Below are 26903 nucleotides of genomic sequence, written 5' to 3'. Positions count from 1 at the left end.
TCCTACAGGGGGCACCACTCCTGGGCTCACGTGTTTCCACACAACATGGCTGTTTCTATGGACATGCCACCCGGCCTGTCCCGGGAGGCTGGCCATGGCCAAGGTCCCACCTCAGGCCATCATCTGTCTCCGTGCTGTGCTCCTCGCCTCCCTCCAGATCCGCTGCTGGGTCTGATACACAGACTCCTGGAAGATCCTCTCCACCTGTGTGGGGAAGCCGTGGCCCTCCTCCTCCAGGGCGTTGATGGTCTGCAGGGCCAGCGGTGTTCTTTCGCGGGGCAGGGGATTGTTCAGGGGCCGCAGGGGGATGACGGAGTTGTACTTGTGCAGCCTGTTCACCGAGTTCATGAGCGACATGTAGAACTGGAAGTTGCACCAGGTGTCCCTCAGGAAGTTCTCGGTGAGCAGCAGGATGGTCCAGGCGGAGCCATTGACTGCGGCGTCCAGGTTCTGCAGGTGCTGCCGGCCGCACGGCATCTCTGCAAAGATCATGCCGGGTCTCACACCAAAGCCGTCCTGCAGCAGGCTCTGCACGCGCAGGGCTTCGGCCGTGTCCTCCTCTGCGTGCAAGATCACAAACTTGAGGAACACCTCCTCTTCCTCCACTCCTTCGGCGGGCGTCGCCCCCATGCCCTCGGCCACCTCCTGATCTCCCGCTGGCTCCCTGTTGGCTGAGCCATGCCCACCAGTGTTGTACCGGGCGACATCTTTGGGTCTCTTGGAACTGGCCCCACGGGGTCCTTGACTGGGGTCCACACTGTGGCTTTTACCCCAAGAGAAAGACAGGTAGCAGGAATCTGATTTAGACTTCCCGACCCCCATGACAGCGCTCCAAGGCGGGGAGAAGAAAGCTTTACTGATTTCTCAGCATTTCTTCTTCCCGATCTAGAAGGAGACATAACAAAACAGAAGCACATTGTAAAATTAACCAAGAGATGAACACGGGAGACGGTCATTCCACCTGAAAAGCTGGCCAACATCGAGAGACATGGGTCTTCAGACAGCAGTAACAAAGCCACTTTTTATTTTATTTTTTAAAAAGATTTATTTTATTTTCATTTATTTATTTTCATATCAAAGTCAGATATACAGAGAGGAGGAGAGACAGAGAGGAAGATCTTCTGTCCAATGATTCACTCCCCAAGTGGCCACAACGGCTGGTGCTGCGCCGATCTGAAGCCAGGAGCCAGGAACGTTCTTCTAGGTCTCCCAGGTGGATGCAGGATCCCAAGGCCTTGGGCCATCCTCGACTGCTTTCCCAGGCCACAGGCAGGGAGAGCTGGATGGGAAGTGGGGCTGCCAATTTAGAACTGGCGCACATATGGGATCCCGGCGCGTTCAAGGCGAGGACTTTAACTGCTAGGCCACAACGCCAGGCCCCAAAGCCACGTTTTAGAAAAAATAGGCTCCAGGCCCAGTGAGATGGCCTACTGGCTAAATCCCACCTTGCAAGCATTGGGATTCCACATGGACACCAGTTCATGTCCTGGCTCCACTTTCCATCCAGTTGCTTGTGGCCTGGGAAAGCAGTCGAGGACGGCCCAAGGCCTTGGGATCCTGCACCCGTGAGGGAGACTTGGAGGAAGCTCCTGGCTCCTGGCTTCAGCTCAGCTCAGCTCCAGCTGCTGCCGACCTGGTGTATGAACCAGCAAACAGAATATCTTTATCTCTATTTCTACTTCTCCATAAATCTGCCACTCCAATAAAAAGAAATAAATCTTTTTTTAAAAATTTTATTTATTTATTTTATTCTAAAGGCAGATATACTAAGAAAAGGAGATTTAGAGAGAGAGAAAGATTTTCCATCCCCTGGTTTACTCTTCAAGTGGCCACAAGCTGGAGTTGAAACAATCTGAAGCCAGGAGCTTCTTCCAGGTCTCCCATGCCAGTGCAAGCTCCCAAGGCTTTGGGATGTCCTCGAGTGCTTTCCCAGGCTACAAGCAGGGAGCTGGATGTGAAATGGAGCAAGCAGGACACGAACCAGCATCCATATGGGATCCCTGGTGAGGACTTCAGCCATTAGGCTACTACTGTGCTGGGCCCAAATAAATAAATCTTTGGGGGAAAAAAAAGGGTCCCAAGCTGCACGAGTGAAAGCAATGCAGAGTGAAGAGAGAAGGTGAGAGAAAGACAGAGTGGTGCCACCTGGGGAGTGGCCCAGGGGGTGGAAGACCTCTGTTTCTGTTAAAAAAAAAAAATAACAGTAATTAAATAACAACATTTTGGCCAAATGGGAACAGGGTCTCCAAAACAGCATTAAGTAAAATAAGCATCACGAATAATTTGGGGATAAAATAGATGCACATATGCAATGTAAGTCGATGACTTTGCCGCAGAAGTTTGTATGTTTCAGCTCCTGCCTTTGAAACAAGGTGAAGCCAACAGCATCTTTGAACCCTTGATCCTGGAACAACTTCCTTCTTGTACCTGAACAGCACCACCTAGTGGAAACACTGCACAGTACAGTTGAGGGTTTCTTGTTCCAGCTTAGCAGGTGGGTTTTGCTTGGTGCAGGGATGTGAGGCAGGATTAGCAACTGGGCCTTCTCTGCAAGGTCAGGTACCAGAAGAGAGCTCAGCAGGGCCACCAGGAAGGAGTCCGGTGGTTGGTTGGGGTGAGGGGGTGAGGAGGGGAGCGACACATTGGTTGTTGGGAGGGAGTGGGGGCAGAGGAGGAGGGGGGAAGGAGGGAGAGTGGGGGAAGGAGGGAGAGGGAGATAGGAGTGAGGGAGCACGAAGGACCCGGCAGGAGGGCAGGTTGTCAGGGAAAGGAGTGGTGTCAGCAGAAGTGTTGAGAACAGGTGGAGAGAAAGAAATCTAAGCCGGCAGCCAGGCAGGGCAGGGCCAGGCGGGGCAGGGCCAGGCGGGGCAAGGCCAGGGTGTCTGCTAGTAGGACAGCTGACTGCAACAAGCAGCTCAGCACCCAACGCTGCCACAAGCCAGCAGCCCCAGCTCCCTGGGCGCGTGCGGGGTGCGGTGGGAGCAGCAGCCCTGGCTCCCTGCGCGTGTGCGGGGGCGGGGTGCAGTGAGTTACCCAGACAAAATGCTGTGTGCTGATGGAGGCCACAGGAAGCGATGACACAGCAAGGAAAAGGCTGGCATCCCACATTGGCACTCATTTGTGTCCTGGCTCCTGTACTTCCCACCCAGCTCTCTGCTTATGGTCTGAAGAAAGCAGCAGAGGATGACCCAAGTTCTTGGGACCTATGGGAGACCTGGAGGAAGCTCCTGGCTCCTAGGTTCAGATCAGCTCAGCTCTGGCTGTTGTGGCCATTTGGGGAGTGAACCAGCAGATGGAAGAACTTCGTGCCCTGCCATATTTCTCAGTAAAGCTGCCTTTCAGACAAAAAAAAAAAAAATCAATTAATCAGGAAATAATAAACTGAGGCTGGCACCATGGGACAGTAGGCTAAGCCTCTGCCTGCAGCACTGGGTGCCAGCTCATTTCTTAGATGCTCCACTTCCCATCCAGCTCCCTGCTAGTGGCCTGGGAAAGCAGAGGCAGATGGCACATGCTTGGGCCCCTGCACCCACGTGGGACACCTGGAACAGGTTCCTGGCTCCTGGCTTCAGCCTGGTTGTTCAGGGGGTGAACCAGTGGATAGATTTTTCTCGCTCTCCCTTTCTCAGGGTTTCATCTTCAGAGAGGAGGTGAGTGCACTTTTGTTCAAAGGATGCTTACATCACCCTGGGGGAAAGCCAGCTCTCAGAGCTGCTGCCTGGGAGGTGAGGAACGGAAGCAAGACGCACATGGACACCACGTAGACAAAGCAGTGACCCCCAGCAGGTGCCAGCCTCTGCCACCGTGACTGGACTTTCTGCCCACGCAGCTACCAGGAGTGTCTCGGACGCACTTGGAGCAGGGTCCAGAAGTGAGGCAGGTGCCAGCAGTGACACACAGAGCACGGCACCTGCTTTGTCGGGCAGCACTATGACAGGGGTAGTGGGGTTCAGGAGCAAGCAGGTTTCTGATGTGGCAGGAGACGCTGGAGTGGGCCAAGGCCCGGTCGGCTGGCCAGCTCTGCCTTTCAGGGGTGTTCCTAGAAGAGCTGGCCTTCCAAAGGCGTCGTCAACCCTGCCGTTCCTTGAAACACACCTTTCTGCTGAAACTAACTAGCTTCTGTTGTCCACAGCTACAACAGCCACATATCACCCATGGGTGCTCACGTGCACTTAAAGGCAGCCGGTGCCTGTCCCTTCCATCCTGCGACACTTGGAGCCCACATGTGCAAGGCAAGGGAGATGCATGTGGGCTCTTCCTGTCCTGGCACTGGCGACAGCTGTCATCGAGCAGTCAGGTCCATAACTGTCTGCCTGGCCCTCCGTGGCGTCCCACAGCCCAGCCTGTGGTCGGCACCCAAGAGACATCTTTCAGATGGATGAATGAGACATTTCATAAGCCCAACAGGGCTCTCAGAGTTGGGAGAGTAAGCTAAACACCAGCTCTCCATCCTCCCTGCTGGTGCAGTCAGAACCAGGGACTAGCCAACCCAAAAACATCTTGTTAGAGTTTTAAAATAAACAACTATGTCAAGTTTTTAAGACTTCCCTAAATGTAAATACAGCATGTTGCTTTTAGAAAAAAGGAAGAGGCTGCAAGGAAGAGAACAAGACTGCCATCCAGACGTCGGGATGCTACTTGAGGCTCTGCTCTTTAGACGTACCTCCAACGCTCCCTCCACTTCTGAAGCCAGAAGTTGCCAGGCAAAGAGGAAATCTGAGTGCGCTGGTGGTCACCAGAGGGACCGGGACCCAGCAGGCTGCTTCGCACTCTCTTCCTCTCCAGGGCCATGTGCGTCACAGTGTGCCTACCACCTCTGGTCAGGGCAGGCGGTACAGGGATCAATAACGGTGCTGAGCAGGCAGTGCAAGGGCAGGAAACCCAGAAGCAACGCCCCTGGCGGACGGCTCAATTCCAGAAGCGATGGGCAGGGACTCTAGGAACCCTCCCACTACATCCCCTATGGCCACTGATTCAAATCGCACCTGCTCTGTTTGCTGTTCAGCTCCCTCCTGACGGCCTGGGAAAGCAGTGAGCTGGCCCAGGTTTTTGAGCCCTTGCCACCCTTGCGGGAGCCCTGGAAGAAATTCCTGGCTCCTGGCTTTGGCCCAGCCCAGTGCTGGCTGTGGCAGCCATTTGGGGAGTGAACCAGCAGATGGAAGATCTCTTTCTCCCTTTGTCTCTATAACTATGACTTTAAAAGTAAACAAAGAAACTTTTTTTTTTAAAAGAGAGAGAAAAGTCTTACAAAAAACAGCAAGAAAAAACAGTTGCCTTCCCAGAACAGCAGTAAGAAGGTTCCTCCAGCGCGGAGGGACAGCAGCTGCCCACACAGTCCTGCGTTCAGGGACCACTCCAAGGAGCGAGGCTGGGGAGGGGCCCACAGACGGGACATGCGCTAACAGCATCACGAGCCGAGCGAGGGCTGGTGAGATGAAAACATGCCTGCGAGCCAATGCCTTCTCGAAGACGCAAGAAACCCAGACATTTCCACTAATGAAGAAATACGTTCGACCTGAAAATCCCTCCACGAAGCAACTGCAGACTCACAGGGTAATGGGGAAGTCCACCCAGTTTTTAAGGAAGAAATTACAAGGCCAGATGATTGGGAAAAAATGGAAACACTGCCCGACTTCTCTTTATGAAGCCAGCATAAACCATCACACCAACACCTAGGGCGACAACCACGGAAAGCAAAATTACAGTTACTTCTTTAAAAACCATAAGGAGAATATTACAGAAAAACAATAACACATCACAGGTAAGTTGGGCTCGTTTTAGGGAGCGCATGGTTGATTCAACAACACCACCAATCCATCAGGACTGCCACTTGGGATGCCTGCCCACCTTGTACACTGCTCTGATTTCAATCAGCTTGCAGCTAATGCATCCTAGGGGCCGATGGATGAAGGCAGAAGGGCTGGGGCTCCTGGTCCTGGTCCCAGAGGGCCCCCTGCCACCCCGTGCCCAGCTGAGTCAGGGTTTGTACTGCAAGCCCCGCCCCAACCAGTCACCTGGCTCCTTCTTGCTTTTCTTCATCCCCAGCCCAGCAGGGACCTGTCTGCGCATGTTCCTCACAGGCGTGCTACCAGGAGCTCCACATGAGCCACTGCCCACTGCTTCCTGACTGAACAGAAAGAACAGGAAAATCAGTAAGGTCAGCAGATGTAACAAGCCCAAAAAATGGAAGGAAGTCTACAACTTCTGCTCAGGAGACTACAAAACACTAGGATAGGTTTAAAAAGAGAAATAATCACAGAAGAAATATTTACAGGTATCTGTGACTACTGTCTTCATTTACTCAAAAATTTAGTATAGTAACAGTGCCCATTCTAATGTGATATATAGATTAAATGCAATCCCAATAAAGATTTCAACAAAGGGGAGGCTCCATGGCATCAGGCCTCTGCCTGCAGTGCCAGTATCCCATATGGGTGCTGGTTCAAGTCCTGGCCGCTCCACTTCTGATCCAGCTCCTGCCAAAGTGCCCAGGAAGGTAGTGGAGAATGGTCCGAAGCCTTGGGCCCCTGCATCCACACGGGAGCTCCTGGCCTCAGCACTGCGGGAGTGGCCCAGTGGACAGATCTCTTTCTGTCTCTGTCTCTCTGTAACTATGCCTTTCAAATAAAAACAAAATCTAAAACAAAAAACAAACCCTCAACAGAACATCTTAGGCAGATTTACAAGTTCAATTCCAAAACTTTTATGGATATCTAAAGGGTGAGCACAGCAACTTGTAAACAATGAGACTTTGCATTCATACTTCTATAAAGCTTCGATAACAATGAGTGTGACATTGGCAAACCATTCGACAGCTAAAACAACTGAGTCAGGTCATCTTCGGGGACCAACGACCCGGCAAAGTGAAGTCAAGGCCGAGGGTGGTCGTGGCTCTGGGACACGTCCAAAGGTGGGCAAGCCCACCTCCACCGAGATGCTAGAAATAGACTTAGCCCAGCAGCGCCCCCGTGTCTCCTGGTTCCACCACCAACTCCGACAGTGGCCAGTGGCAGCTGGGCCAGAACGAAGGCACCGAGTGATCTGGGAGCTGTCTTTCCCTCTGCCGACCGGAGGCACCTGGTAAGCACAGCGCAGGTAGACTGGATGCGGGGATGGACCGGCAGGTCAGTCAGTGAACCCCCTCAAGCTGCCATGATTCAGACATTCCATGTGTCAGGCAGTGACCACGTAATGTTGGCCAAGACGGAAACTCAGACATCATTTTCACTTTCCTTCTCGTTTAACCCAAGTGCCCCCATTCAACTAACGCTTAAATCCTGTCAGCAAATCTGCCTCCGAATTCTTTCTCAAAGCTTCCCATTCCCTCCAACTCTCTGCCTAAGAAATAGAGCGATCACCCCTCCGTCAGTCATTAGATTCCTACAGCATCCGGCTGAAGCAAGGCACAGCACATCAGCTCTCCCACCTGAGGTGTCCGTGTCCCCTCCGCTTCCAACACAGCTTCCCGCTTAGGTGCCCAAACACTTGGGTTCCTTCGCCTACAAGGGAACCCTGCTAGCTTCTCAGGTGGGCTAGTTACCAGGGGGGAGGAGCCGGGGGCGGGAGCAGAAACAGAGCAGCTGGGACATGAACCAGCACTCAGCTGCAAGCCTTCTAAGCTTGGGTCCAGAGTGATGGCTCAGTGGCTAAAATCCTTGCCTTGCAAATGCCAGGATCCCATGTGGACACTGAATCATGTCCTGGTTGCTCCATTTCCCATTCAGCTCCCTGTTTGTGGTCTGGGAAAGCAATCAAAGATGGCCTAAAGCCCTGGGACCATGCTCCCACGTGGGAGACCTCAAAGAAGCTCCTGGCTTTGGATCGGCTCAGCTCTGACCACTGCAGTCACCTGGAGAGTGAATCAGTGGATAGAAGATCTTTTTCTCTCCTTCTCCCTACAAAAATCTGCCTTTCCAACAAAAATAAATAAATCTTAAAAAAAAAAATAACTGCTTAACCTTAAAGACATTGCACCTCCAATCTTTTAAAAAAAAACACCGTATACAATCGTATATGTTTATTCAAACATCTGAAGCCTCAATCCTGAAGTTCTTTCTCTACTTTTAGAAGAGAAAGTAACACATACGTAATGACAATAAGCCATTCGTTTGCCATTAAAATGAAAAAAATATACATTGTAAATTAAATGGCCTTTTAGTCCCCGACAGCTTCTCCCAAGATGAAAACACTTCCTACGTCTTTGAAAAAGAACTGCGTTACCCACAAATCTTGATGGTTCTAATACTGATTTAATCAATGCAGAAGTAAAAAGCTTACCCTATAAACAAGCTCCTGCCCATTAAACGGCTTGTTCTGTGAGTCGGACTCTTACCTACTCTGGCAAGCAGCAACTGTCCAAAAAACACTTCCAAACGAAGGGAAACTTTTAAAAAATTATTCTATATCTGGGCGTGAGCACTGTGGCGCAGCATGTACAACCACTGGCAGGGCATAAGGGTACATTTTTGTGTCCTGGCTGCTTCACTTCCAATCCAGCTCCCTGGATGGTATCTGAAGTATCTGGGCCCCCGTCACCACCCAGGAGAGTTCTAGACTCCTGGCTGAGGCTTGGCTCAACCTCCACCACTGTGGCCATCTGGGAAGTGATCAGTGGACAGAAGATCTTTGTTTCTGTAGCTCTATCGAATCAATCATTTGGGCCCGGCGGCGTGGCCTAGTGGCTAAAGTCCTCACCTTGAGCACACGGGGATCCCATATGGGCGCCGGTTCTAATCCTGGTGGCCCCCCCTTCCCATCCAGCTCCCTGCCTGTGGCCTGGGAAAGCAGTCGAGGATGGCCCAAGGCTTTGGGACGTATCCGTGTGGGATACCTGGAAGAAGTTCCTGGCTCTTGGCTTTGTATCGGCATAGCATCGGCCATTGTGCTCACTTGCGGAGTGAATCATCGGATGGAAGATCTTCCTCTCTGTCTCTGCTCCTCTCTGTATATCTCACTTTCCAACAAATAAATAGATCTTTATTAAAAAATCAATCATTTAAAAAAAATACAGAACACAGAGGCAAACTGTCTCATTAAAACGAGGCTCAAGAGGACTGTGTGTTTTCCCTGCCAGTGAGCAGCCGCAGCCACAGCATTCGAAAGGAGCCGTGCATCTCACAGTGGGCCGAGGAGGGCTGCAGCTGGAACACGGGTCCTGCTGTTTTTGCAAGGAAGGATCCTCCACACCTCCTGGGACTGGACCCACGCCCTCCTCCGCCTGGCCACACTGCACATACTGCCGGCCTGCCGGGCACAGGCCAGCCTGGGTGCCAGAGTTCTCCTGGCATGTCACAGTGCTTGTGTCCAACTTCTCAGTGGCCGCAGAGCACATCAGTCCAGCTGGCAACTTCATCGCAGTAAACGCTGTTACCTGTCTAACCTCTGCCTGTATCACACGCGTGTGCACGCACAGGGGGAAGGCGGACCCCCACCGAGACTGGCGCAAGACGGGATCCTGAGCAGTGATCAGCCCACACCATCACACCCACGGGAAAATGACCTGGTTAGGACAGGGCAGTAACCACCGACGAGACAGCAGCTGGTGCACAGGGCGGTGAGGCAGGCGCGGGACAACCCAGGCAGTCAGTGCTGCTAAGGCAAAGAGGAGAGTAGCCCGAAGAGGGCTTGGCAGCCCTAGCACAAGTTCACTTTTTACAGTTCCAGGAACTTTGCAAGGGAAGTGAAAGCTCTAATTATATCTGGGGGGAAATCACTGGGAGAAGCAGACACTGCAGTCACCCGGCACAGCGGAGGGGACAGGGGATGGCGCTCAGCACTAGGCAGGCCCGAAGGTGCCTTGGGGGTTTAAAAGAGGAACCGGGCAGGAGCAGCGCCCCAAGCCTGGAACGGGACTGTGGGGAGGCAGAGGCAGCCGGCGGGGTTCGGGGAAGGCGACAAACGCCCCGGCGGCCCAAGGGAAGACACAAGATGGAGGCCGCTGACAGGGCACCGGCCACACGCCCACACGCCGCCCCCCAGCGCCACGCCCCGCGTGGACTCCACGTGCAGCCGCCTACTTGCCTGTGCGCGCCAGCCGGGAGCGCGGAGTCGGGAGAGGCTCCAGGCTCGAGGCGGGAGGGACGGGATGTGGAGCCGCGGCCTGAGGACCGGCCTTCCCCTCTGCCCCGTGGACTGCGCAAGGGGCCCTTCCCGCGGCGACCAACCCCGACGCGCGGGGCGGTCCGCCCCCGACGAGGCCCTGCCTTCAAAGTCCCCGGGGAGGACGCTCCTTCCTCACTGAAGGGCCAAAGCGCAGCCTGCTCCAGCTAGGCTTTCGCTCCCGCCAGCCAAAGGCTTTCCAGACCTCGTCCCCAAAACCCAGGACCGCGGGGGTCCGCTGCTCCCTGCTCGGGCATCCGTGCGCCTCAAGTCCCCACGTGCACAACAGGACGGCTCCACCTTTTGCTTTCTCTACAGTATTTTCTCTCCTTGTGCTGAGAACCTATTTAACTGGCTACAAATGTAATTCATACCACCTCTCCCCCAATGTCAAGAGAGTGCCAGCAGTATTTGCAGCAAGGGAAACGGTGTAAGCTAGAATGCTCGTGGGGTTTACAGTCTGATCTGCAAACAAGACAGTTGAGAATGAATGAGCAAAGAAATAAAGTAAGCGGGGAGGAGTGAGTGAACTGAGCGGGCTTCTCGGACAGGTGTGGCCCCACCTGGACATCTGGCACCAACACTCGTGTTTCCGGGTCCGTCTTCGCTTCCCGTGTCCATCTCCCCAGATGTCCCTGTCCGTCAAGGACACCATTTCAACAGGGATCAAGGCACTCAAAATATTCAGGTTAGACCGCATTTTTTTTTTTAACCACAGGACAAATCTCAACATAATTGTGGAAGACTTAAAAAAAATTTTTTTTGACCACCCAGTTACTATTTTAAATATGAAAGCCAAAAAGATAACCACAAAAAAGCACCCAGTTACGCAGATTTTTTAAAAAGTAAAACAAAGAAAAAGATGAAAGGGACAAAAATAACAACACAAATTAAAGTAAAATGGGCCCAACAAGAAGTAAAGAAGGTTTCCCCCAAAGACTAGTACAGTTGATACCATTACCTGCGTAGCCGCGGCCTGCACCCCTCGGGATTTGTGGGGTAGAGCAGCTGAAGAACAGGGCTGGCCAGGGCTGCAGCCGCCTGCTCCGCGGATGACAAACTCCAGGTTCTGTCCACGTGTCTCCTGCCAGCACCGGCACCCCGTTACCACCATGGTGGGTGTCAACAGGGTGAAGCCACATCTCGGCCCTGCCGAAATGACAGATGTAAAACTACAAACCTGTTTCTTCAACAAAGTTTCAACAGGCTTTCTCTGAAGACGCCGGAGTTGACTGTAACCAGCAGAAGTGGCTCACGGGAGAAATGGCCGCTCGCTGAAGGTGGCAATGCATGAGATGCGGCAGGCAGCTCTGGGAGTGACTCGCAGAGCAAGTGGCCGAGAGGCAGAGCTGGGAGAAGGGCTCCTTCAGCTTGCTCCAGGCGGGACTCAGAGCGCTGCACCCTGGGGTCCACGCACAAACCCCATGGCAGTGGAAGGGCTCAGGAAACCTAAAGCCAAGCCCCAGACCACCAAGGACTTCCAAAGTCCATGGCAGAACACCACCAACCCTTCAAAACAGTCACCTCAGTGCTTCAGTCATTCCTGCTTTCCCCCAATTTATTATAGTTGATCAAGGTGGGAAGGGTGGAAGATCAGGGGAAAGCAGGCGAGACCACTGTTTGCACACGTGTCTGGGGCACTGCGGGGAATACAAGGGGGAGAAGCCACAGCCAGCCTCCCAACCACCTCAGGATCTGGGGATGGGGAATGGCCTCCCGATGTCATCCCAGGGTCCCTCGGTGGGGCATGTTCTGAGGGTTCTAGTCAAGTGGTTTCAGTAGTTCTGAGATGCTGTTGATATTGCCAGTCCAAGGATGAGGAAATCCTTCTGAGACCAACTGGCTGGCATAGTCCACCTCCAAGGCTCCATTCACCAGGAATTTGCTGTCGAGCTTCACTGGGAAAGTTGATCAATTTGTTTTGCCCTCCTTCCTCTGCAAACCAATGGGTGCTGCTGCCCAGCCCAGCCTTGCCCAACACAGGGCTCAGCCCTTATGTACACAGGGGAGCTGCAGCCCAAAGAGACCCCCAACTACTTCCACTGGACTAGCTCCCAGCTCTGGTTCCTGCGCAGTGCAATGACTGGCCTGGTCTGTTGGATATCCCATTCAGATTTTGTATATATCATTGGGTATTAAAGCCTAACTGGATCCAGCCAACTCTACCCTCCAGCCCACACTCATGCCAGTGGGTGCCACTGCCTGTCCAGCCAGGCCCACCCCCAGTCCTGGTTCCCATGCTCACCAGTGGGAGTTGCAGCCCATCAGAGGTACCCACAACCTCCCCACCGGACCCACTCCCTGTCCCAGATCTTGTACTCTGAAGGTGGTTCTGTAGTCTAGTTTGGCAGGCTTTGCCCCCAGTCCCAGCACTTGGCAGCTGCTGCTGTGGCAGGAAAGCCCAACCCACATGCCCTTACTCTGGCTCATGGCTGCAACAGTGGTTAGCTTATCCTGGCTCTCCTCCAACCCAGTTCACATGTAGGCCAACAGGTGTTGTGGTCCTGTCTGACCTGGTCTGCCCCCGGTCCCAGCTCTTGTTCTCACCAGCAGGAGCAGTGGCCCAGCAGGGGAGTCACCCCTACTCCCCTAACAAACTGCAGCACCTACCCCTGGTCTCACGTGTGCTGGTGGGTGCTGCAGCCCTATCTGCAATGGCCAGTCTCAATTTTCCAATTTTTGTGTAAAGAATTATTTATTTTTATTGCAAAGTCAGATACACAGAGAGGAGGAAAGAGGAAGATCTCTGTCTGAAGATTTGCTCCCCAAGAGACCACAAGGGCTGGTGCTGTGCCAATCTGGAGCCAGGAGCCAGGAGCTTCCTCCAGGTTTCCCATGTGGGTACAAGGCCCCAAGGCTTTGGGCTGTCCTCAACTGCTTTCTCAGGTCACAACAGGGAGCTGGATGGGAAGCAGGACTGCCAGGATTAGAACCAGCACCACTACAGGATCCCAGCATGTTCCAGGTGAGGACTTTAGCCACTAGGCCACCATGTCAGGCCCTCAATTTTCCAATTTTTAAGGCAAACAACCAAAGACAACGAAGTGGAGGAGTACAAGGCCAAGCTGGCGTTATGGCATAGCACATGAAGCTGCTGCCGACAATGTCAGTATCCCGCCTGGATGGCCGTGCTGCTTCTGATCCAGCTCCCTCCCAATGGCCTGTGAGAAACACCAGGTGGGCCCAGGGGACCCCGAGGAAGCTCCAGGCCAGCCTTGACCATTGGGGCCACCCCCACAGAAGTGAACAGGTGGATGGAAGATAACTCTACAATCCTTTCCCTAAAACAATTAAAATTAGTATAAAAAAGTTAACGAAGAGGCCTGGTGCCAATGGCTTAGTGGCTAAATCCTCACCTTGCAAAAAGCAACAATCCCAGATAGGCACCAGTTTGTGTCCTAGCTGCTCCACTTCCCATCCAGCTCCCTGCTTGTGGTCTGGGAAAGCAGTCGAGGACGGCCCAAAGCCTTGAGACCCTGCACCTATGTGGGATACCCGGAAGAGCTCTTGGCTCCAGATTGGTGCAGCACCTGCTGTTGCTCTCACTTGGGAAGTGAATCATCGGACGGAAGATATTTCTCTCTGTCTCTCCTCCTCTCTCTATATATATCTGACTTTACAACAAAAATAAACAAATCTTTTTTTTTAAAGATTTATTTTATTTTTATTGGAAAGGCGGATATACAGAGAGGAAGATCTTCCGTCCGATGATTCACTCCCCAAGTGAGCGCAACGGTCGATGCTATGCCGATCCGAAGCCAGGAGCCTCTTCCGGGTCTCCCACGCGGGTGCAGGGTCCCAAAGCCTTGGGCCGTCCTCAACTGCTTTCCCAGGCTACAAGAGGGGAGCTGGAAGGGAAGCGGGGCCGTTGGGATTAGAACCGGCGCCCATATGGGATCCCGGGCGTGCAAGGCGAGGACCTTAACCACTGTGCCACCGCGCCAGGCCCAAAAATAAATAAATCTTTAATAAATAAATAAATAAATCTAAAAAAAAACAATAAAAGGACTTCAACATTGATTCACCATAGAACGCACTAATACAAACAGGAGTTTCTTAGCTGATCAAACATAAACCCAATCTAAATCCCGATATATTTGCTTTATGGAAGCTTGGTTTTCTAAAACTTGTATAAAGATGACAAATCTTGAAGAACACAGTATTCAGTATATATAAAACTGAATTTTCTAAATAACAACTCTTTTCAAATCACTGATAATTAAGCACATCAGACCAATGAACAGACTAGGGAGCCCAGGAAGTTACTTACCCAAGGCAGGGCATTTAGTGCATGGCAGGGGGCATGCGCAACGTGTAGAACAAAAACAACTTTTCAAGCCACTGGGGGTCATACCTGGCCCCCTACTTCACACCACAAACAGAATTAAATCAAAATCAAAACAAACCAAACAAAAAAACCCTAAAACTACATACTTGAGAAAACAGAAGACATTCATAACTTGAGGAGACTGAAGTGTTTTTAAAATTAAGACACAAAAACACCAACACGTGGTTTCAGCAGAAGAAAAACACAACTGTGAACAGTCACCTGCAATAGTTATAACCAGTGTTGGCATTGTGGCACAGTACGCTAAGTTGCCACCCATAACACCAACATCCCACATGGGCACTGCTTCAAGTCCTGGCTGCTGCACCTCGGCTCCCAGTCCCTGTTAAGGCATCATGAAGCTACAGACTCAGGCCCCACCCAGAGGAAGAAAATCAGCCACACTGTCTCTATTGTCTATGCAACTCCGCCTTCTGGGTAAATGTATGTGTATGTATTTTAAGAGAGAGAAATAGTTACAACCTATAACCTATTAACCTATAACCTATTAATATCCTGGATATTTAATTTTTCCCAATAAAAATATCAAATAATCCTATTTTTCAAAATGAGTACAAAAATTACACAGGGACTTCAGGAGAGAGGAAATGCAGTGGTAAGTAACCCATGGAGGGGAGTAGGAACATGGTGGTGCTGGGGGGAGAAGGGAATGTGGAGAGGGAATCCCTATATGCAAAGAACCATATAATAAAAAATAACAGGGCCCGGCGCGGTGGCGCAGTGGTTAAGGTCCTCGCCTTGCACACCCGGGATCCCATATGGGCGCCGGTTCTAATCCCAGCAGCCCCGCTTCCCTTCCAGCTCCCTGCCTGTGGCCTGGGAAAGCAGTTGAGGACGGCCCAAAGCTTTGGGACCCTGCACCCACGTGGGAGACCCGGAAGAGGCTCTTGGCTTCGGATTGGCATAGCATCGGCCATTGCACTCACCTGGGGAGTGAATCATCGGACGGAAGATCTTCCTCTCTATCTCTCCTCTTCTCTGTATATCTGCCTTTCCAATAAAGAAAATAAAAAAAAAAACAATAAAAAATTAACCAACAAGAAGACACGTGTTGAAGATTCCCTACCAAGTTCAGATTCTGGAGTTCTGAGCTGTGCAATACTTGCATAATTGACTGAACATCCTAATCCAAAAATCCAATGTGCTCCATAGTTCAGAGCTTGGCGAGCACCGATGGGATTCTGGAGTATTCCACACGTTCGGCCTTATACCACTTCTCACAAGCCCAATTTTCAAACATCTTCAAGTCACAATACTGTAGAGCTTTTCAGTGCAGCCCTAAGACTCTGGACAAGTGAGCAATTACCCGGGAGGGCTAAAGACTCGTGTAACCTATTATCCACCAGCTCCATTCCTGGGTGGGTTTTCAAGAAAGCATGTACGTGTGCACAAGGATGCTCAGAGCAGCTCTGTCACGCTCCCGGGAGGGACGGCCACACAGACACAGCAAGGCGGCAGACTCCACGCGCAGCACAAGTCACGCCATACAACACTCAATAGAATTTAAGCCTTCCTGGGGCCGGCGTTGTGGCACATACGGCCAAGCCACCACCAGTGACGCTCATCCAGCTCTTGGCTCATGTGCCTGGGAAAAGTGGAGGATGGAGCAAAGGCAGCCAGGTGCTTGGGCCCAGTGCCCATGTGAGACCTGGAAGAAGCCCGTGGCTTTGACCTGGCCCTGCCCCAGCCACCGCAGCCATCTGAAAAGTGAACTAATGGATTGAAGAGTCTCTCTCTGAAGCTCTTCCAAATAAACAAATACATCAATAAATCTGAAACAAGCTAACAAAAACAGAATGTGATGCTTTCTTACTCTTTCTAAGGAATGTATTCATCACTGCTCCTAACAGTGCAGTCCGCAAGCAGTGACGAGTGAACTGTCTGGCCGAGGAGCGGAGAGGCACACAAGCAGGTGTTCTGAGAGGGATCTGGTCGCACTTCTGCCCACTCCAGCTCCCTGCTAACACGAGGAAGTGGCACGGCTCAAGTCAGCTGGTTTCCTGGCAACTGCATGGGAAATCTGGATTGAGTTCCTGGCTCCAAGATATGGCCCAGGGCAGGTCTGGCCACTGTGGTCATTTGGGGAATGACAAATGGACTGCAACTTTGCTTCTCTCTCAGCTTCTCAAATAATTTTCTGAACATTTAATAACAAGAGGCCACTGTGTAACACTACTTGTTCATATTGCCACCAATCCTGGAGGTCAGCCTACTGTACTCATTTCAGAAACTTGTAGCAGGCTATTATGCAGACGACAGACATTCAAACACGTTCCCATTTGTGTCATGTACTGCCCAAGGGTCACCTGAATAGGAGTCACAGTGAGAACTTTGGGGACTAATGATAACCCAGAGACCACACTTAGACCAACAATAAAAACACCATCCCAAGAGCTGACATATGTGGGGCAGAGAGCCTACCAGCGAGTATTTTGTAAACTCCTCACTTCCTTCTTATCACAGTTCATGCATGATCCTGGCAGCAACAAGAGGCTCACATTACAGTCAACCCAGCCACCGCTACAACATCACACAACCATGTCTGGGACCTGGACATGACTCTAAAGCCAAGCCACCAGGGAGCCACGCAGCCATCTCCGGACGGCTCAGCCTCCAGAGACCTAACCTGAACTCATGTCTGTTACGTGGTATCACGCTGCTCGAGAAAGAACGTTCTAGAGTCAGCTGCTGTGGTTCCAATCTCTTGACTTCTTCATTTCATCTGAAAAGTGGCAGTATCACTGCATCACTACAAAGACAGCACGTGTTCACAGCACGTGTTCACAGCAGGACTCCCAGCAGACACCTCGCACACACCAACCCCCAATGACTGTTGCTCATCTGCCACTGTTCTAGAACCAGGTTCCTACTTTGCACAACAAAACGCATGAAACTGGGCAGTACACAACCTAGTTAACTTAAAAATGAAGAGTATTTAGAGCGACTGATGGCTTATGCTACACCCGCCCAGACTGTTAATAGGGAAGCGAAGGGAAGACAGAACGAAGCCACGCGTTTCTTGCTGATTCCAGTCCCTGGGACTTCGGCGACGCCCTGGCAAGCCACGTGTGCTGTTCCGGAAGACGCTTCAAGCCCACAAAGCTCTCAATCCAACACAGCTGGAGGCAGGTTTGCTTACAGACTTTTTTATTCTACAACAAACTGGGGCAGTTCTGCAGAACCATGTGTTGATTTACTTTTTTTCTTCTCAAAAGTAAATGAAGAATCTTTTAAATTATTTATATATTAACTTAATTTTTGAAAACAATAGTCATAGGGTTTCTCTGTCCTTTTAAGTTAAAATGTTATACATTTACAAACTGGAAAAAAAAAAAACAAACATGGATAGAACAGAGAAGTGTAACCTTCCAAAGAATAAAACTGTATTTCAGTCCTCCCTGTATCTAAAACTCATTACCACTAAGCCTAGATAAAATTTTTGACCCACAAATCATTTTTTTCTTTAATAGAAAAAGAATGTCTAGATTATTAGCAAAGTAATATCTTAAACTATCTTTACACAGCTGAAAATTTAATATAAACTTGTACGTCAAGTCACCTCCTTTACTTATGCTAGTTTAAAAATATATACAACTATGATGTTCAAATATGCATTCTGGGCCATATGTCCAAACATTAATATTTGGAAAACAACCTGATGTAACAAGTTATGAAAGGATAAAAGAAAACAAAGGTAAGCTATTAACTACACAGTGACAGGAAGAAACAAATGCTACCCACTCTGATGAGTGTAGACAGCCATCAGAAACTGACAGGTCACAGACACTAGACTAAGCCACATCACCTTCTAAAGCAGGTAACTGTGCTGATTTCAAACACTTTAATTAACATTTAAGTTCAGTAATTTTATTATTAAAAACACTCTTGGGGCCATAGTCTAATAGCATCAAGTTTTGAGTGGCACAAGTAAACCAGGGCACTAGCTAAGCCAATCTTGGCAGGACCTATCTGTTAAATAGTGGTGCAATTACCTCAACACAACAGGACCACCATCAGAAGGGGACGCCCGACAGACACCCGTACTTGCCAGCCACAGGAACGTTACCGCAGTACGCGCTGATGACTAACCGTAAATGGGCACTAACAAAGCTGCAGGCCAGCTCTGGCCCAAGGACCTACAGAGCTGAGCCCAGAAAGGCTTCAACTTTGCTTCTTAATCCACTGATACTTGCAGTTTAGGAGTAGCCATTTGGTCTTAAAAAAAAAAATCAATCAAAAAGCTGCAGAGGGACTCTTGGTTACACTGTGGCATCTGGAATTAGCAGGCATGACAACTTGAACCTGTTTCGCTCTTCGTGCTAAGTGTATGTATGCGTTTTAAGATAGCTTAGAAAACAGAACTGACTCTTAGCCACGGGCGGGTGACTAACTGCTGTCCACCAACAGCCTGGGTATCAGCTGTTGCAGCGTCCACACCAAGACCACCCAGCTCGAGCATCCATCATCCATCATCGAGCATCCATGGGGTGGGAAAGGGAGGCACAGAAGCAGCTCTAACTTTTTGTAAACAGCAGAAAAGCTTTAAATATCCCCATGTTTTACATCATCTTGTATTCTATTCTGGAATACTTGGAACAAAAATCTTGCTTCAGTCAGCTCAATTTACATATGCTGTAAGAATCCAGTGGAGTCTAACAACAGTGCACAGAAAACAAACCATTTAATTCTCACTCAGTGAAGATTATCAAGCAGGAAACACAGAGTATCATAAGTTTTCAAGTCACCCCAGGGTTGTACCCAGATGTTACAGAAAGGAAATGTGATAAGCAGACAAAAGCAGGACTGACATTGAGCGCACCTCAGCCCGAGGATAAAGTGAACTAAAGTGGACGGCTCGCACGTGAGGCTCCCCAGCAGCCGTCAGCCTCAACTGGGAAGGGCTGACACTGGTCACCAAAGGGCATCAGCCGGGGACTGAAAACACGACGCACAGCCCACCCTCCACCGTGTCAGGGTTGTCCTCCCGCTGCAGTCACTCCACCTGTGACAAGTCTCAGCTTTAAGGCCCGTGTAGGTTGTTCTGCTATTGAAGCATACCGTTTTATGTGTGGTAAGAATGCCTTTGTATAGAAAATAAAAACATCATATCATTATAAAAACAAACACAAATCTGGCATTTTTCCAAGCCAGTGAAAAATAACCACCACCATGATGGGATCACTTAAATGCTGTACTAACAGTAACTAACTTTTCTATGGTAGATTTTTTGCTCCATAAAACTAAACGATGCAGAATACAGCCTGGGTTATACTTACGCATCTGGTTTTCTTGGAAATAAAACTTTATTCACTACAAACATAAAAGGCAGATGTCTTCCTCCCTAACATGTGTAACGGTAAACCGAAGTTTTTTAAAATACCAACCACCTATAAGAAAAGGAATCAAAGTTTAGTGTGTGAACAGGAGATACAAACAACCAAGAAGAAAGCTCATCACTGGTGTTCAATATTTAAAATGAAAAGCCAAAAATAAGTTCTAAAATTTTTCCACCTTTACAAATAAAAAAGGTGTCCTTTCCACAGTGTGGGGATCGCACTGGCCATCCCTCTCAACAAGCGTAAAAGTGAAGTTTAAAAACGTTGCCCCTGGCAAGTTCTCCAGTACCTTACTCAAGGACCCACCCCAAGGTGCCAGGCGGCCCCGGGGCTCCAGGCACAGTTAGGAGCCAACGCGCGTCGTGGTGGTTCTTTTATCCGAGAAAAAGCTTTTCAGCAGAAACACCTGCCCTATGCTGACCACCAGGAGGATCAGGGCCTCGCCCACCGACCAGTAGGCCACTCTGGTATTCAGGTCCTCCGCGCGGCTTCGGCCCTGGGCTTCTCTCAGGCGGAAGTGAGTCTGGTAGTCGATGACCGACTTCAGGGCTTCGTGGATTGACACGCAGGCAGACTCCATCTAAAGAGAAACAGTCCTGTTAGGGCGCTCGGTCTGTCTGCACATCCCTCTAGCATTTCCACCTTTCTGCTGATGTGGTCTCGGCTCCTCCGCCAACCAGCATTCACTAGCTGGGCACCACTCACTGCCTCACAGTGTCACGGGGCCTTCCCCTCACCCCCACACCAGACCCTGGTGAAGCTTAAGTCCCACCAACGGGTTGTCTGTCACAAGAAATGCTGGCAGTGAAGGCCAGGGGCTTTCGGCTCGCCAGTCCAGCTTCTTCCAACAAGAATGAGAACGGCATGAAGTCCACCAACAATGACTGCAAGTCCAAGTCCAAACAGGAACAGAAGCGAATTACAGCGGCACAGAGAGAGCTGAGTCAGTCAGCTCCCTAACTCTTCTAGAACAGTGCTTAGAAGTATTTATCAGAATGTGTAACTAACCATTGAGTCAGAAAGGCACAGATCTGATAAAAATGTCTTCTCCTTGTGCAAATTAAGGCAACACCCTGTGTGATGGGCCCAAGCGGGGCAGCCTGCCGTGCCTTCTGACACACCCTGGCCTTGCACATTTATCACCCACCATCTGAGGAATGTCTGTTCTTCAGTATACTGGGGTTCAATGTTTCCCTCATGCTGAAAATGTACTCACAGTGATGGATAATGTCTCAGGATTATTTTATATCATAACCCATGGTTGAAGATTTGTTTTTAAACATGAGTTTGGGGGGCAATCCCATCCTAAATGAAATTGTACCACATAATTCAAAATTCAAAATGAAAATATATTTAAAAAACATGAGTTTGAATTTTCATTAAAAGTATAAAGTAAAAATTAAGCATTTAGTAAAGTTCTACCAAACTAAATATGAAAACACAGATGATAAGAATGTCCATTTACAGATGTTTTTTAAAACGTGGAAAATCAGGTCAACAAACTCCATTTAGCTGTTAGAAAATTCCAAAGTTCGCACTGTTCTCTTCTTGTTGAGGTCCTTGGGAGGGAAGTGTCAGCACAACTCCGCCCCAGGGAGTGGGAGCAGAGGCTGCAGAGGGGCTTCGGGCACTTCTTGTCTGCGCATGCTCAACCCGGCGTGGGGCCAGGCACTCTTCACCTGCTTACAACACACAAAGCAGGAGATGCCGCAGGCCCAGAGCGGCGAAGGCCTCCTGGAAGCCCGGCCACGCGCTGTGAGTCAAGAACTGCTAGATCAGAGAGAACGCCCAAGTCCAAGGGCTTATCTACATGAATTCATCTATTCCTGACTTTTAAAGTGTCCAGAGAACAGCACAATGAGTTTCTATTAACACAAGGCTAACTTCATTTCATCTGCACTCACCGAACATATTTCCCCCAATTATTTTAAAGCAAATTCAAGCTATTTTATTGCTTCAGCTATAATACTTTCACACTTCATTCCCTAAAGATAGCATTAACACCAAAATAATTTAAAAAAACATAAACTGTCACATAAAGTAATAAAAATAGTTGCATAAAGTCAGCAAGTTTCCCTCTTACTTCCAGATTATTTGCACACCAGCCATGGACACAAAGCTAGCCCAGTCAGCCCATGTGTTTCCTGAAACTTTTGGGCTCCTGTCTCTCCCCGCGGGGAGGCAACCGAGTGCTCCGCCAACTCCACCCGCAGCCCTTCCTGTTCCTCAGTGCTCTTGGCCGGCTGGCAGCGATGCGGGGCGCAGGCCTCTCACTGCCCGTCGCCCCAAGGCACGCAGTGTCTGGCGACCACTCCACTGGGGATCCCGAGGCTGAGGCAACGCCTGCCTGACCCATCCATTACAAAGCTCCCCAATGGCCTGACAGCTAATGGCTTTACAGCAACCAACCGGAGGCCACTCTACTCATCATTTTACTAATGGATAGAAATGGTGACAGTAAGAGGATCACAGATTTTGCACTCACCAACTGGTAATTTTGTCATTGTTAAAGCATGAATGACTGCTTCAGATGAGGTAGAAATGTGGCGTGAGGAAAGGGGCTGTCCCGCTTGTTGCTGCCCTTCTCCTGGGCACAGACTGCCCAGCTGGGCTTCTGCAGCAAGCCAGCTTCTCACACACAAGCCACAGCTCACGAAGAAAAGCCCCAAAGGACAACCACGCAAGCAGAGCGCCTCTCACGCCTAATTGCTTTCCTATCTTCAAACTGCCTCTTTCACTTCGACTCTGACCAAGAGCCTAAGTGGAACCAGGGAACACCGAAAGGCCAGTTTGTGGTTTTAACGTGTTCTCTGAGTCTTGGCAGAAACCCCCGTGCCAGAGCTGGAGTGGCAGAGTGCTGGTGTCAAGGCTCTGCGTGGCATGTTCACACACCAGGCAGGCATCATTGCCCTTCCTGTCACAGCACCCCCTGCTGAAGGGGTGGCAGCAGAGCACACCCCTTCTTCAGCACGGCTGACTTGCAAGCCCACAGCTCTTGGAGCTCAGCCTCCTCCAAGAACTTAGACGGGCTCTAACCACTGCGGTGAGGCCTCACAGTCCCGTGTCCAGCAATGGGCTGGCTCCTGCATGCTGCTGCTCCCGCACCAAGCTATCCTGCAGGCGGTCACTCACCTGGGTGAGGGCGCTGACTCGGTTCTCATTGGGAAACAGAGGTGGGTCTTCTCCAACTTGGAAGTCAAAATACACAGTTTTATGTGTGAAGGTCGAAAACTCATTGCTGAAACAGAATTTGTACGTCCCGTTTCTGGAGGCGACGAAGGTGAAGCTGTCGTATTGCTTCTTCATCTCTTTGTATAAGACCTTGCCGTCGGGGTCCTCCAGCCGGCAGTCCACGTCGTAGTGGCCGCCCGTGATCACCTGCGAGAGAGGTACGGCTGAGAAGACCCGAGACCACCGAGAGAGGACAGGCTCCCTGCCAGCCGCCAAAGGACTTCTGGAGCACAGACGAGCTCACGCTGACTTTGACCAGAACATGAAACTTGGCACGCAGGTTTTAGTCCACTGAAAGTTTCACAGACACCAAACAGGTCCCCTCATGACAGAGGGGAGGAAGTCTGAGGTGCTGGCAGGAGTCGGCCACTCTTAGTGAGGATGGCCCAGGCCCAGGGCACAAGCTAGCCCCTCAGGTGCTCCGGGACCAGGCTGGCATCCTCTGCCAGGGAAACTCCGGACTTGAAAGAAGGATGTGACCTTTCATTATTTAAAGAGAGATAACGACTAAATGAACTAAGTTTCAAGATCATTTTGATAATGAGATAGTTATACATCCAGGAAACTAGAAAAATGTAAACCTTACCACGCAGATAAAATGCTTTGATAAGTTTTTTAATGTGTCATATCAAGTGGGTATTCACCTCTCCCTGAAAAGTCAGTAACTATTTTCAGGAGAAAATATTCACTTCCTCTCAACACACCCACTCACTCCCCCTTGCCCGGTGTGCTCTGAATCTGCACAGGGAGCAAAGGTGAGCGTCACCTCACCCCGGCAGGACGGCCGCATGGCTGCCCCCCACAAGCTCTACGTGCTCACCTGCCCAGTGACCAGGGAAATCTGACCTTGGCCCTCCCACATGCCCCCAGTCCAGACAGGACGAGGTCTTCATACCCCATTGCTCTCCCCCAAAGCCAGGCTTACTGTTCCCGTGTGCACCTGGATGACTCCACTGCGGGCAGTGAGCAGGCCGTGGTACCACGTCCAGCAGCCTCTGGGTCTGTGGCAGCCCCTCAGCCAAACCATGCCAACATCTTCTGGCGGTCCTCATCCCTCACTGAGTGCTCTCTGAAAACCTTTTGCTAATTCAAGGGGCCTGCAGCCCAGTCCAGGCCAGTCAACAACCCCAGCCCGTGCCCAGAGCCCCAAGCAGCCTCACTGTCTGCTCTGCTCATTCGCTGGCCCCAGAATCCTCAACTTCTGGTCATTTTGGGCAAAGTGCTTGGGGTACAGCTGCCCTCACGTGGCAGTTCAGCGTGGGGAGAGATGGGTGCCAGGCTCCCAGGACACTGCAGGGACAAGGCTCACAGGGCCAGGCAGCTGCAGGAAGGACCTCCTGGCCAAAGGCCGTCTCCACCCAGAGAGGCCAGGAGAGGGCAGCTGTGGGCTCCTGGCCCTCCCTGTGATGTGTGGCCAGATCCGCTTGGCTCAGAGCAGGAATCAATCACCCAAGCGTGCCAAGAATACCCCAGAATCTGGCTGAGTGTTTCAACTACTGGATGGCCACAGAGGCGTACTCCAGCGGTGGACCCGGCCTCATGGCAAGACCCATCTGGCCGGAGCAACACGGCTGTCTCTGCAGTTCCGGCACGGTCACAGCAGAAGGGCTGCTGTTGGCATGTCTCTGAGCCACCCATAAGCCACAGCAGGGGTTCTGGCTGACTTCAAGCCAGACCCTCCCCCAACACAGCCATCCACCTGCCTGCCATGCCTTCGCCTCCCTCCTCACCACCTGCACTGAGCAGCTCCAGCAGCCTCTCCCCAGGGGGTGCTCCTGTCTTCGGCTAGCACTGCCCCACAGGATGCAGGCACTGCCACCCTGCACATTCATGACTTCAGGCTCCCAGGGGAGTCGCCTGAGGTAGGCTTGCTGATTTGGGGATGTGGACCACAGAGCACTTAACCTAATGCACACATGGACTTGGCTCCTTCCAAGCTCGGGGACCCAGGGTCTTAGCTCCAGCTTCATCGGTAAAAACCAAACGAGGGCAGTACCAAGACTTGAGCAGTCCACCTGAACCGCGTGGCCAGCTGCCACTCCATGACTTCTTGTCTAGACCACCAACAATGTCCTAATCACCTTCCACCTTGCAGCACCTTACCACGCCATCTCTGCGTGCACACGGTGTTACTCACGCAGCCAAGGGACTCGGGTCGCGTGCAAGTCTCCCGTGGCAGGCTGCCCCTGCCGCCCCTGCCCAGCTCCCCTCTCCCAGTCCTCGCCTGCCACCACAGGTGGGCCCCACCCTCCCTTATGAAAGCATCGGGTAGTCATCCTTTGAACAACAAAACAAAACTTATTTATATTCACTCTCCCAGCGAACCAGGGCTGGACGAGCCAAAGCCAGGAGGCTGGGGCCCCACGCTGGTCTCCCACACAGGTGGCAGGGGCCCAAGCACCTGGGCCACCCTCTGGCTCTCTCCAGGCCCAGCAGCAGGAAGCTGGAATGGGAAGCAGGGCAGCCTGGTCACCGCCCCCACCTGGCTGCCCTACGAATCATCCTCTGACACCGGGCTTAAAGTCACGTTAAAGGAAGCGCTGGGCGTCCCCAGACTCCATGACACCCCTCCAGGGACCGCTCTTACCCGACCAGCCCCACCTCTCCCAGTCCCCTGGGTCCACCAAGACCAGCCTCCCAGACACCTACAAAACTGAGTGCAGGGCCGACCTAACCAGCCACCTGCTGTCAAACACCACCGGGGCAGGGAGGGTGTCGCGCGCAGCCTCAAGCCGGGGCTCCTCCAACTACCAGGACCCGCAGGGACCCCGGGGCCAGGCGTCGCCAGCGGGGCGTGGACGCTGGGCCCTGCAGGGGACGGACGCCGCTTTCTGAAAGGTCTCCCCAGCCCGCCCCCGGCCTGCAGGCCCCGCGCACCTGGAACTCCAGGGTGCACTTGGTGCCCTGCACGATGTCCTCGTAGAAGCACTGCTTGGCGTTGTCCGGCAGCTCGAAGGTGATCTCCGAGGCGCCGCCCGGCCCCGGGCCCAGCAGCAGCAGCAGCAGCAGCGGCGGCAGGGCCGGCAGGGCCAGCAGCCCGCAGCCCCCGTGCGGCGCGGACCCAGGCCGCGGCATCCCGACTAGGCGACGGCCTCCGCCCGAGCGCGGCGCACGGCGAGGCTCGAGACGCGGGGCCGGGGAGCGGCGAGAGGACGGCCGCCGCCGCCGGGGTGGACGAGGAGGGCGAGCGGCCTGGCCCGGGAACCGGCACGACCGCGGACGCCGAGACGGACCGGCAGGCGGAAGGCGGAAAGGGCCCGGGTTGGCCGGAAGGGGCGGGGCCCCAGGCACCTGCTGCGGCGACCCGGATGTGCTCCCCGGGGGAGGGAGCCGCAGGAGTTGTGTACGTGGAAGCTCGCGAGGCGCGGTCCTCTCAGCCTCCACGGCGGCCCGGGCGGAGGCGGGGCCAGCACGATGGGCGGGGCGAAGCCGTAAGAGGGGCGGGCCAGTGGATGGGGCGGGGCGAGGCCCGGGCGGAGGCGGGACCAGCGCGGTGGGCGGGGCGGGGCCCCGGCGGGGGCGGGGGCAAGCGTGATGGGCGTGGCCACACCGAGAGGGCGGGCCAGCGGGATGGGCGGAGCCAGGTGGGCTAGTGGGCGTGGTCTCCGCGGTCTGGGCGGGGCGCGCAGAGGAGGTCAGGATCGGTTTGGGTGTTGACAATTAACTGCTGGCGCGGGTAGGGCCGTCCTAGCTTGCATCTGAAAGCCTGACTGCAGGGTTCTGTTATCTGGGGGAAGTGGAGAGTCTGTAGCAAGCACCAGATAATCTAATACCATAGCACCCTTCTGTAGAGAGAGCCACGCGTAGGTTGGCATGGAACAGGAAGGCTAGAGCCAACACTACCTGAAACAACCCAGCCGTAAAGTAACAGCCCTACGTGGGTGTGGCGC

At 52.1% G+C, this 26903-nt stretch overlaps 1 protein-coding gene across 1 annotated transcript; it reads right to left on the bottom strand.

Annotated features, from left to right (window-relative positions):
• LOC121151594 (TIR domain-containing adapter molecule 2-like) lies at positions 1-26274 on the bottom strand. The gene is made up of 4 exons (XM_040973174.1): positions 25891-26274; positions 22915-23160; positions 20235-20362; positions 1-763 (listed from the first exon to the last, which is right to left on the bottom strand). The coding sequence occupies exons 1-4, from the start codon at positions 26086-26088 to the stop codon at positions 112-114; spliced, it is 1224 nt and encodes a 407-aa protein (XP_040829108.1). The 5' UTR covers positions 26089-26274; the 3' UTR covers positions 1-111.
• Positions 26275-26903: the final 629 nt, after the last annotated feature.

Source organism: Ochotona curzoniae, unplaced genomic scaffold (assembly GCF_017591425.1).
Source record: "Ochotona curzoniae isolate NIBS_2020 unplaced genomic scaffold, NIBS_Ocur_1.0 contig_1, whole genome shotgun sequence".
In the NCBI taxonomy this organism is placed as follows: Eukaryota; Metazoa; Chordata; class Mammalia; order Lagomorpha; family Ochotonidae; genus Ochotona; species Ochotona curzoniae.
This window is presented reverse-complemented; position numbering and strand designations above follow the sequence as displayed.